Source organism: Erithacus rubecula (genome assembly GCF_903797595.1).
Source record: "Erithacus rubecula genome assembly, chromosome: 3".
Classification (NCBI taxonomy): Eukaryota; Metazoa; Chordata; class Aves; order Passeriformes; family Muscicapidae; genus Erithacus; species Erithacus rubecula.
In genome coordinates, this window is record NC_136689.1 from 99085942 (window position 1) to 99099313 (window position 13372).

Genomic DNA, 13372 nt, shown 5'->3' on the forward strand with positions numbered 1-13372 from the left:
AAAATACTAACTTATTCTCATGTGTGTTAGCAAAACTGTCAAGAATTCAAGAAGTTATTCTACTCCAGTTGGTGCTGATGAGGTCTGAGGATCCACACTGTTGGAAAAATGCAGACTGCCAAGAGCTCAGAAGGATAAGAAGTTTACAAAATGGACTGTAGGAAGATTGAGAGGGTTGTTTACATTGTCATGTGTTGTTTATATTTACGTGGAAAAGGGTGTGTGATAACAGCTCAGGTAAACAAAAGTTGTAATCAAGATCATGACTGATCATGAATGCAGCAAACAGGACTGAAAATTATCAGTAAAGTACCAGATAAGTACCAGACTAGACTTGTCAAGGATGTTGAGGAATATACCTCATTGGAAACTCTTGACAACAGACAAACTTGGAATGTTCTTACATTAAAAACTGATTAAATTAAATAAATGTAATCTTCACTAGCTAGTATTTTGTGATTGACACATTAGTCAGCTTTGCTCTACAGTAGGAGAAGAAATAGAGAATGGGTTTTAAGAAAAGAATCTTCTGTCATGTTAGAAGTTTCTTTTAAATCTGAAATAGGTTTATCTAAATATTGCAAATTAAAGTTTGCAGATGTTCTGCTAAAAACCCCCAAACATACTCTGTAGTTTAAATCCTGTCAACTTGATGTTTTGCTAGTAGAAATTCTCTCTGTAGAGCTACAGAAAAAGGGATGATCAGTTTTCAAAATAATTTTTAACTAGTGGCTTGCTACCTAAGCTTATTGTGTAAGTTGTGGTGAAACTTTCAGCTTTTCAAGTGGGTTAATGCTGCAGCTAACACATTAATAGGCAATGTCTTCACAAAGTGGATTATAAGGCAGGTTGAGTGTTATACCCCACATTTCTTGCTGACTGTAAGAACAGGGAATTAGTACCTTAATTCCCATAGTTTGAAGTTAGCAATTTCAGCCCTTTTATTTTAGGGAAAGCAGCCTAAATATTTGATGTGATTATGGGGTAGGATTCTGATGAAAGTGTGTAGAGAAGGTTAAACTAGGGATGCTTGTTGGTAATATATAATGAGAGTGAATCTATTAAGCAGCTAGGAATCTGAGCCCAAGTCTGATGGTTGTAGGTCTTTTATTTAATAAACTCATTTAATCCAAAACTTGAATAAGACAGAACAACTAAATCAAATCTGTGCTATTGTAAACTGCCTGAGAATATTATAAAGAATGTGACCTCAACTTCTGTGTGTAATGCTATTACATATTTTATATATTCTAATACTGTGACGTTTTATTGCATTTTGTCCTTAGTCTATTCTGTTCTCCTGAAGTGCATCAAGCTATTCTGAACAACTGTCACTGTGTACTCTGAGATGTTTTCTGTAAAGGGGAATCCATTGCTTGTGAACAAACTTCAGCATTGCAGGCCTGTTATGAGCTGCTGATTGCCTTAACATTTTTAAAAACGCGAACTTGCAAATGAGATTAGACCCCTTCAAGTATTTCTGTGTTCTGAAAAACGACACAATAAAAGCTCATTGTTACTGAACAGATCAGCTCTTTATGGTTTTTAAGTCAGATCTACTTTGTTCACTTGCAAATTACTGCCTTATTACACTCAGCACAAAAAAAGCCAAAATACTTAGAGACAAATCAGGCTGTTGGCATCACTGTATGTCTCAATGTTGCTCACTGATGTCTGGATTAGAGTCTTCATTGTATACACTAATGAACAATCCAGAAAACTTTCTGGACTCAGTTCTTGGCTTGCTTCATGTAATCTTTTGTGTTCATTTCCCATCAGTTTGTCTTCTTTGAAAAAAAAAAAAAATAGCCCCAACAAACATCTCCCTAATTTAGTTAGATTTCTAGAAATATCAGACAGATTAGTGAATCTGGATTCAGAAAGAGGCTGTCTTAAATATGACATTTCTGTAACCATTTTGCCATCCTTACTGTGTTGATCTAGATACCAAAATGTAATACCTTTATTGTGCTTGTTGAACATATTTGATGGTATAGTGAAGCCCATGTAAAGCAGAATTGTCATGTGCATCCTTCTATTTGTACAGCTTATAACTGTTTGTACAGTTTATAAAAAAAAATTACTTTAATCAGCTATGTCTGTGCAAGGAAGATTGTTATTCTGGGGTCTGTCTCCCTTCATGTACCTTCTATAAAAAGTAGTTTTGCACTATCTGTTATATTGTGAGGATTCATACACTTAAACATGGTCAGAAACACAGGTCATGCATGCACTTTTCCAAAATGCACAAATCCACTTATCTTCTTCCCAAAACAGAACAGTGATTGAATACTATTAATTTTCTGATTGAAAGAATCATTAATCAGAAAATGAAATTGGGCTTTTGTTCAGATCTAACTGTACAAAACACTGTCAAGGGTCCTACTTTGAGAACTTAAATAGAGGGAAGGGAAAAAAGTGTGTCTAAAAAACCTTTGATAGATGGCACACAAATGAATGTGATTCCCATATTTGCATTTAGTGATGGATATGTACTGTGGGCCGAGCATGGACAGCAAGTCTAATGTTGGACTGCACTCATGCTGCTCTACATGGACAGGATACCTGAGCTGGACAAAGTGCTCAGTAAGTCCAGATATATCAGACTCTTGCATAATATTATGGAATTATTATAATTGCTAGGATCTGCACATGTGCAGTGAACCAATGAAGCATGAGATATGCATCGATCACAGTTGGAGTTAACAGAATCATGGGAATGTCCCAAATCCTTGAAATGCCTCTTGGTGAGAGCTTAAGGGTACTTGGTAGTCTATATATGTAACAAAAGTTAAAGCTTGCAAACCCACTAAGAACCGAGTTTCCAGGAAAGGTGATGATATTTACATCTTGTGAGCTTGTGAAGACTTATGTATAACCTGATTTAAAGTAGAATAATTCCCAAAGGAAGGTGGGCTGTATGGTTGACCGTAAACTTTACAATAGAGGGATAGCTGTCCTGGCTAGAGATGTCTTCTATTTAGACAATCCATGATGACCTACATGAATTATCAGTGCTTTGAATCTGCTGCTATAAGCTGCATGCTCCACCTCTCCCTGATAATTTGAAGAATCAGCATCAATAGGTATATTGAAGCACATCAAATAGAAATTCCCTTGTCTGCCTTAAAGCTCTTCTTTTTTCCTGGCATACTGCATGCTGGCTAACTGTTCATCATTTGAAAATGTCACAACTGGCTTCATTATGAGCAGGCCTTTTTCCTAAGTTTTGCTGAAATACTAATGCTATGTCCTTCACCATAAGATTTGCCTGCTGAATTGTGCATACAACAAATCCATCTAACCTCTGAATTATTTCTTGTCATTTCCTGAAGGATTGAGCAGTGTAGAGTGTATATGTGACAAATTCTGCCCTATACACATTGCAGGTCTCATTACTAGGGTTGTAATTCCCTCCACTTCCTCTGAGCTTGGGATGCTTTGTCTCTCTAGGAAAGCTCTGAATAATTCTGACAGTACCCAGTCAGATTTTCAGTCTTCCCTTAACTGAGTTTTAGGCATGCATCTGGCTAAAACCAAGTCTTTACAAATGAGAGCAACTTTCCTGAACATCTAATGAAAACATAGTGCTTAGCTTTTGTGCTGAGCTGTAGTGAACCAACAGTTTTTCTTTCTCAAGGTCAAATTAAGATCTATGCACTTCATTTTTTGGCATTGGGGTGTGTGTGAATCTCTGGTTTGAGGCAAATGAGCATCTGCGTAGCTGGAAAATAATGAAAGAGTTCACCTTACCATGAAAAAAGCAAGCCAGCAGTTAGAAGTAAATGAGTTTAGTTTAAAAATCCTTCCAGCTTTTCCCAGGAGCACCGCAGTGTCTTGCAAAATGCTGAGTAGTAATTTCCATGGTTTTGCATGGGGCACTTACCTTCCTTTCTGGTGGGAATAATATAACAAATCCAATTCAATCTATCATTTGTGCTGTACTTTAGATAGAAAACTATGGAAGTTAAATGGATGAAGTATTTAGAGGGTAAGTCCTATGAGGAGCAACTGAGAAGACTGGGGTTATTTATACTGGAGGAAAGAAATCTCAGGAGAGGCTTTATCACTCCTTGTAACTATCTGAAAAGGAGGGTGTAGCCATGTGGGGGGTCAGCCAGTTTTCCCAGGCAACAAGTAATAGGCTGAAAGGACATAGCCTTAAGATGTGCCTGGGGAGATTCAGACTGGACCTCAGGAGGAATTTCTTCATGGGAATAGTTGTTAAACATTGGAAATGGACTGCTCAGGGAAGTGGTGGAGTCACTGTCCCTAGAGGTTTTCAAGAAAAATGTGTATGTGGCACTTGGTGCTATAGTCTAGTTGACAATGTGGTAATCAGTTAGAGGTTAGGCTTGATGATCTCAGAGATTCTTTCTTATGGTCTAAATGATGCTGCGATGTCCTTAAAAATGCAAATAAAATGCTAAAGTTTAAATTTAATGAAATATGGTATCTTCTGATGGAGTTTCAAGTTAGATACAGCCATTTGCATTTAACACCAGGATATGATGACAGTCTCGTGTTAATCTGTAAATGGCTCATTTAAGTGACTGATTCTGTAGTTGCTCATCTTTATCATACCTACTGCTTCCGACAAGACATAAGAATATCTTACCAGATGTTTTGTTTCCTTTTTGTTTTTTTTTTTGTTTGTTTGGTTGGTTTGTTTTTTTTTGGGCGGGGGGGGGGGGGCTTGAGAAGTGAGGTAGAAGGGAGATTGGCAGAGCAGCATCTACGAGCTTTTGAACTCATAGCTGAGTACCTGGCTCTCCTTTGTAAAAGAATAAAGAGGAGCGATGTTCTTTGAAGATGCAGCTCCTTTATTTGAAATTTGCCTTTTTTCAATTTAATTTGTAGCAGATACCTATTGTTTCCTAATAAATAATCTCCTACCATTCTTGATCCCTGAAATTAGTGGCTGCACCTCTGCAGTTTGCCTTAAAATTTATTTGTGGTAAAGAGATTCAGAGGTGAACACAGTCAACAAGGATTTGGAGACATGCAGTACCTTGCAGGATGAAACTAACAACCTTTTTCTTTTTATTTGGATCCTGGGGTAAAACTCTGGTGCAGCTCACTTGGATAGAAGTGCTCTTTTTTAACTCTGTGGGACCCAGAAAACTCATGATGAGATAGTGTTGCTATTCCTTTGGCACAAGTCAATTGCCTGAAGGTTGTTGGAGGCAAATTATTTCAGTGTAGCAAATGGAAAGGAATGGTAAGGCTACTGTAAAAAGTGAGTGGAGGTAATTGGTGACCCAGGGAAGTAATGGATGGCTCTTGAAGACAGGCTGGTAGACCCCTGCATGAACAGTAATTAATACTGAATAAGAAAGATTTTATATCATTGGAGAAAAGTGGTAAAAGAGACACCCTCTTCTACCACTGAGCTTTCTTGTCGGGTAGGAAAACAGAGGGCAGCATTTCTTCTTTGGCTCCAGCTGTACCTCTGGAAATGCTCTGCACACATACTCCACAAGGTAAGAAAAGCCTGTCCAGAAAGCATCTTACTGGCAGAAGAGCCTCACTAGAGTAGTCAGTAGGATGTCTTTAGCATCCTCATCTGCATCAGATTTAAATGTAATGAGAACAAGGCATTTGACCTAGTCTGGATTTAACATAAATGAAGTCAGGATTAAAAAAAATAAATAGCTCCATCTCCCTCCTATTAAATTTCAAGTATAGCACGATTGAAAACACACTGTTTGTTCTTCATATGGTGATGCAGAAGGTTAGGATTTAGCCAGATTTTCAATAGCTGAAGGCAAGTCTTAAATAACATTGAAACTTTTCTCTGGGCTTTCTGGGGTAATACAATTATTGGGCAAAGGCACTCTTGTTAAATCACAGAATTGTTAGGGTTGGAAGGGGCTTCTGGAGAGCATTTGGTCCAATGACATTGTAAAGGCAGGGTCACCCTGAGTAGATTACATGGAACTTGTTCATGTGGGTTTTGAATGTCTCCAGAGGGAAAGTCCATAATCCCCCTGGCCAGCCTGTTACAGCCCTCTGCCACCCTCTGTGTGAAGAAGTTCTTCCTCATGTTGGGGTGAAACTTCTGTTTTATTTTATGGCCATTGCTCCTTGTCCTGTTGCTGAAGAGAGCTGAAAAGAGCCTGGAACCATCCTCTTGGCGCCCACCTTTGAGATATTTATATGTATAAACAGCTTAGGAATGCAAAACTTTAATATTGCAGTTTCTTTTGATGTATATTGTGGATAATGAAGTAAAATAATTCATACAGTTTTACTAGTGGAGTAGGCATACATTTTCACAAATACCGCTTGATTTTCATTTTTTTCAAATAAAAAAAATGTGATTTTAATACCGTTCTATTGCAACACTAGCAATTCTTGTGGTGCTTTTAATGTGCCATACCAAGGCTATAGCTGTGATTCTAGCCCACTGGGTTTAATCTATAAAGAAAGTACTCCTCGTTCCAAAAATACTTTTCTCAGAGTTACTTCAGAGTGGAAATGGAGTATCTCTGTTACACCATAATCATGGAAGAAATAAAAGCTTTTTAGCTCATGAAGGACAGCTGGAAGCTGATTGAGAAATTGTACTTAACTTCTATCACGTACAATATTGTAGAAATTTTATCAGTAGCCTTCAAACCAAAATAAAGCTTTACTCCTTAGAAAAAGTAAAGGATTCCTCGTCTGGTAGCTGTAATCTTGAAACGTATTCTGTTGTTACGTTATTCCAGTGCACAAGAGCAAAACTATTTGAAAGTACAGTGAAGTGTTTGTGTAAAGATTAATTAGTGGCAAGCAAAATATCCCTTAGACTTTACAGAGACCGCAAGAGAAACATGTAGCAAAGGACTAAAGTTTCAAGTCTGGAGTGTCCTGTTCGGGCCACTGATGCTGCTGCTGCAAAGAACTTGTGTTAAACAAGTTGGTGCCTTTTTCCACACCAGCTGAGTGTGTGCTCTTTGATTCTGGCAGTGGGCCAGTTGTACCCCAGGTTTTGATCAATTCACTATGCTAGAGGAGGTGTAGTCACCTGGAGAGTTGTTTGGCAAACTCCTGTATTCCTCACCATGAAGCATCCAAATGTGGAGTGAAATAACAGGGATACTGCTGTCAGGGTGCCAACTCTGCATGCCTTACCATGTGGCTGATAAACATAATTTCTTTCAAGGCCTGTTTCCTGCCATTTTGAACCTGGCCAGCAATGCTCACATCTCCACCAATGCCACCTGTGGGGAGAAGGGACCCGAGATGTTTTGCAAGCTGGTGGAGCACGTCCCCGGACGGCCCCTGCGCAACGCCCAGTGCCGCGTCTGTGACCGCCACAGTGCCAATCCCAAAGGCAAGCTTCACTGTTTGTTTCATGAGTTCGTGTCTTTTTTAACCCTTCCCCTTGAATACAGAGTGGATTGCAGTCAAATATGTTTTTGTTTTAGTCTCTGTACTATGTGAGTGCAATTACCTTGGAGAAAAAGGCTGATGAAGTGTGAGCACTGTGTATCATCACTGAGCACTGCAAGATCCAGTGACAACCTTTGTCTAAGGGCAGATTTCGGCTTTTACTTCTTTGACAGGAAGAGATTGTGCTTTGTGTGAGACAAACGTGCTGGGTCAGAAAAATGCAGTGAGATTTATTTTCAAGAGATGTTAAATTATTTTGCTTTGAAACAGAGCAGCACCCAATTTCCAGTGCAATCGATGGTACCAATAACTGGTGGCAGAGTCCCAGCATTCAGAATGGAAGGCAATACCACTGGGTCACCATCACCTTGGATTTAAGGCAGGTGAGTAACATTTATGTGAGTGTCATTAAATGGATGTACTATACAAGCCAATACAAATTGATTGCGGCTCTTCTCTGTTTAAATGAAACAAAAAATAGGATGGTTTTTTTTGTTCTTTCTGTCTTGGTGACCAGTTCCATCTGTACCAATTCCTTTGTCTTGGTAACTTTCCTCTGCCTCACCCTTCTGTCTTTTCCTCACGCTTTTCCCTTTTCTCCACCAGTCCTGTGATACTGTTTTTTCTTCACCTTTTATTTCTTAAAAGTTACTTGAAGTCTGTGTTTTCAAGGACTTATTTTTAGACAGCAGTGTTTTCAGGGTGTTGGCCAAAGCACACATTTTGTATGCAAGGATGCATCTGACTGATTCTGATTATCATCTTGTTGGAAGGAGCACTGGAAAATAAATGTTCTAAACAATATCTTCTAGGAACTTCTGTTGTCCGGTGTTCTGCAGAGTTAGGGTTTAAATTTCTGAAACTGTGATTTGTGACACTGGGGAGTCTGGAATGGTCTGAGCAAAAGTTTCTTCCTTGTTTTGGCCACTCTGTATGGCCAAACTTGGAGGGGATTTATCATTCTTAGACAGGAGCATTCTAAACTGTACAAGGCATTTGCTAATTTGTAAGTTTGTCTGTTATACATACAAAAATCAGAAGTCTCCTACCCTGCTCCAAGAAAAGACAAAATAATTGATGAAGGCACATTTATTTCTTGGCTGCTTCTTGTTGTTTTGCTTTGAACAGATCTATGTGCTGGCCTACTTAAGTTGTTTTGAAATCATAGCTCAACAATTCCTTATTAATATGGGGATGCTTCCAAACTCTGAAAGAAGCAGCTTTATTACTTACTAAGAAATGCATACTTAAGGTGGAAAATTGGTAAGAAGCTTTTGCAGGATCTCTAGACTCTCTAGACCATGCTTAAAAGTTATTTTAAAGATTAAACCAGAAGGTTTTAACTTTGATGTTTTCAAATAAAGCATAGGTTAAACAAGTGCCCACTTTGCTCTTTAATTAGGAAGCGGAACTGTTAGGCAAATAATCACAGGGTGTCTTTTGTCAGTGACAGAAGGTTTGGATTGGATTTTCGTGTTGTTTGAAGAGTTAGATTTTTGTTTGGTTTGTAAATGGACAAACAGGAAGGAAAAGTGAAGGAGGAGGGATGCCGTAGTTTTTATCCCCCTAGAACAATTTCACTTTGGAAACAGACCAGCTGAGCTGCCCTCTGAATCATTTATTCTTCAGTCTTAGTGCTGTTGATGTTTCAACAAATACATATCTTTCCTCTCCTGACCCATGCTCAGTTTCACTAATTCGATGTGAAAAGTTTCCCCTAAGGGGCCTTTCTTCTGTGTTTTCCCTAGAGAGTTTGAGAAAAAGAAGGCATCTAGGGCTATGCAAACTGAATGTAAATTACTGCTCTGTGAGAAAGGATTTGGTTAATAGAGATTGCTTGAAGTCAGTGAGTTATTAGAGCTGACTTGGTGTCCTTACTTTAAACGAGTCAGCACAAGTAAAGAAAACACAAAAGAAAAGCATATGAAGGACCTTAGTGATTTTAGTAATTGTTTACTTCATACATTTCTTTCAGAATTACTTAAAACAAGACCTGTAAAAATAATCCTTGAAGTCAGTACCTGTGTTCAGTATAACTTTATCATTGGTACTTTATTTTTTTACATTTCAAGCTTTGTGCATTAAATCTGTCAAGTACCATATTAAAGTAAACAAATCCTCCAATCTTCCTTGCTAGAGTATATATTCACACCTTTTTGTGATGTTAAAAATAACCATCTGGTCATTATTTAAGGGCAGGTTTTTGTGAAATTGTCAGAAGTTCTAGGATAAAGAGGAATTGATTGTTTCTTTGGATTATTACCAGTGCACAGTTTAGAGATATAATCCAAGCAGTTGGGTTGGTAAGTGCTGAAACATACCCTTGGCTGGCACATATGGGGAAGATTCCCATAGCTAGGAAGCATTTTATAAGTATAGTGAGTGTTTGTCATGATTTTCTAGCTCATGTGGCATCATGGCAACTAGATAAATTTATTCTGGTGTGCCTTTCAGTCTTTCCCGGATCCACATGTATGATACTCTTTCCTTCCCACACCCTACACCACTGCCTCTTCCCCTCCCCCTTTCCATTAAATGTATGGCAATGATCCAGAACTGAGGAAAGAGTAGTGTAGCAATGAGGTGTAGGATTGATGTACAAGACACTAAGATTTGATTTATGACCTTGTGTTCCCTACACTGCTAGTTCTACAGAAACAAAATAGACAGCAGCAGTTTTCTATAAAAACAGCATTTTTTGCCTGAGTTTGACTCTCTGGGCAGTTGCACTGTGAAATTGCAATTCTAATAAATCCTGGCTATGATACATTTTGGTGGTGTGATTGAGCCAGCTGTAAAATACTACTCTGTGACACCATTAAACAAAGACTACTTACCTCAGTTTTATTACCATGCTTCGGACTTCTAAAGGTATTTAAATGTACTCTGTATCCTTGGGGTGGCAGATGTTTGTCTATCAAAAAGTTCTTCAATTGCAAAGCAAGACTAGTTCTTCTTAGAAGACCCATAGAAATAAGTTGAATTGAGAAAACAAGTCCACTTCAGATTAAGTCATAGCTCATGAATATTCTATGAGTACTGGATTACCACTCGGAGGCTGATGTAAAAGTAATTTGTAGTTTCTGCTATTACAAAGTAAAAAAGAATGTAAATATTATAATATGATTTTTCCAGAGCGTTCTTCTTGAAGTCAACTGGCAAGATCAGTTTTCTGTAAAGATACATGGTTTGCTGATGTCAAAAAATGCTGTTCTGCTGACTTTACAGGACTAATGCTAATTTGTTGTATATGTCAAGGTTCTTTAAAAGTCTTTTGTGGCTTTGTAAAACTGATGATGTAAGATTCAGGGCATTCATCTATACATTATTACAATAAAATTCTTGAGTAAAATGAATTTTCTTTCTATTCCAAATTAAGCCTTGCACATAATGAATCAAAATCTTAAAGAAAAGATAATTAATGAGACTAGATGTTCTGCTGGATTTAGCGTATTTTGCACTTTTAACATCACAGAATCATTTGAGCAGAATGTTGCAAACAATTGCTAGGCTTCAAGTGTCTTGAGAGCATGATGCTGTTATTATCTCTTGAAAAGATATTTCTGCAAACAATATAAGCTGTTATACATCCCTTGATCTAGTCTTCTCTTTTTTGAGAATATTCAAGAATGATGCACTTGGTGTTTCTGGATCTGTGTTCAGGGAAACAACATTTTTAGAAAGTCTAATCAAAGCAAAAATTTCTTGTTTTGTTGGCATTGCAACTATGAAAAAGAGAGTTCTTAGTCAAAATTTATTTGGCTGATCTTAACAATCAGGATTGAAATGCCTGTAAAATGACACTTTTAATCTATGGCTTGGCAATTGCTAACTTGCTTTGACTTGCTCTTTTTACCCTTGTAGTTCAATAAGGAAATTAGTTCTGAGAAAGTTATACAGTCGAATTGAAGTATACAAATCATTAGCTCTTGCTCAGGTTTATCACATGACTGGTTGGTGGGCACTGAATGAATGTGGAAAGTGATAAGAAACTGCCTTTGGTGATCTTCAAACTTGGAGAACTTATAAAAGTCAAATTCTGTAAAAAAGTGCTCAAAGGAAAATCAGTTTGCATTGCATGGGCTTCCTGACCTATTATGGGTTGCAGAGGCTGTGGGATAGGAGATTCCTTAAAACATCTTCATCTGTGAACACTGTGGACACATTGGTCCCTTCCTCCAGCTCCATTCCCTTGCTTGGAAGCATAATCCCTGAGAATAAAGCTCCTCCTGGTAGGTTGTCTTGTGACTTCTGGAGTCTGAGAACATTTTACAAAGTCCTTTATTTATTTAACCTATATTATTTCTGGAGCTGACAAATTTTCCTGAAGTTGTTGATATTCATTATCCTGTGAATTTGCCTGTGAAGTAAAATGAGATAGCTGTGAGCTATGTGAGTAAATGAAGGAGTTGAGAAGAGATTTAATTTATTGAATTATGCATTGAATTTGTGCAGAGTTTCTGTGAAAATGTTAATATTTAACTGGCTTTTCCCTCCACTACCCCCTTACCAAGGAACTTGATATTTTAAATAAGTTTAACTTGCATGGTCTTGTGCATTACCTTTCGCTGCAGCAGCTAGTTTGTGATGAAGGGTAACTCATTGTTACTAGTTGGAACTGGATTTAAAACTAGCCACATCAGCTGCAGACTATAATGGGTCTTGAAAAATCTCAAAGTAATCAAAAGTAGATCATTTGTTGTTCAGCCAACTGTGTAATAAGTAGGGAAGCAGTTTAGTTGATGGCAGCAAGCAGAGAAAAAAAAAAAAATAAAAGACATATGAGAGTTTTTGAGGGAGATTTTTTTACCAGGGTATTTGAAAAAGATTTGGGTTTCAATCTTGCATCTTTTATACATTTGAGAAAGATTACTGACTTCAAAGGAACTTGGAAGTGCATAGCTGTTTCTAAGCCCAGTCAATAAAACTTCTCTAGTTTTAATAGTTTTGTGAAGTTCTCATCTGTGATGGAGAAAATACCCATACAAGCAACTCCTGTCACATTCAAGTGTCTTCAGGTTTTGGGTACTGAAATGATGATACACCAGATTCTGCTTGGCCATAATTGAGTGCAAACCTCAATACCACTAACTGAATCAATGAAATCCAGGTTGTGTGTAGGGAATATAGTTGTTCGTATAGTTGTTGTAGTTGTTTGGCTTGAAGTCTGCCCAAATGATGAACTTTGTTCCTTTGAACACACGTATTTTATTTTTCAGTTGGAGATTGTTGGCATGATGTAGGTTTTATTTAAAAGGTGCTCTTCTCTTCATGAAGGCTGGATTAGAATTATTGATATTCATTTAGCTTTGATCAAATTTTAAGATTATGTGGAACAACGGAGTATTCACTGACCCTAGAGAAATTTTATTTCTAAGACCAACAAAAGAGTGAACTGGTTTCTCCCTTTTGCCAACATCTGCTTGCATTGCTGAAAAGTCACAGTAAAATCCTCATTTTCTATAAATTTCCATGTTTATTGGAACAACTAGGAATGTTCTGTTTGTATCTGACTAATGTTTACCAGGATAAAACTGGGCATGCATGTAAAGAAAGTCAAACCAAGTGAATATTGTAGTTTAAGTTATGTCTGATTTTAATAAAAAAGTAAGATTGTTTTACTTTTTAAAAGATATTATATGTAGGAAGTCATTTGAAGATAAGTATCACCAATTTTTTTTCCTTCTCATGTGTGGAAGGTCTCCTAATCAAAGCTTTGTTCACTTAAATAATATTTTATTTCAAAAGTAGTTTCCTGAGTTGCATACACAATGCAGTTACTATTTATTTTTGTGAGTTTATTTCCCCATGTGGCAAAATCAAAACCTGCTTTCATGTGGCAAGTATTGTTCTTGCTCTGGCTTTAATCTGTATTGCAAAAGAAAAAACAACAAAAAAAACCCACCTAAAAATTTAAATGTATAATGTATGAAAGAACTGATTGCAGCCAGATTGGAGCTCAACACAGTATTAATATTGCACATGCAGGCAG

The 13372-nt window shown here is 37.4% G+C and overlaps 1 protein-coding gene across 1 annotated transcript in view; it reads left to right on the forward strand.

The window, feature by feature from the left end:
• Positions 1-13372, forward strand: part of LAMA1 (laminin subunit alpha 1) — a 96542-nt gene that overhangs the window by 13601 nt on the left and 69569 nt on the right. Inside the window, exons 2-3 of the mRNA XM_079299683.1 lie at positions 7151-7321; positions 7651-7763. Of these exons, the coding sequence (XP_079155809.1) occupies positions 7151-7321; positions 7651-7763 (284 nt within the window). The remainder of the gene's footprint in view (positions 1-7150; positions 7322-7650; positions 7764-13372) is intronic.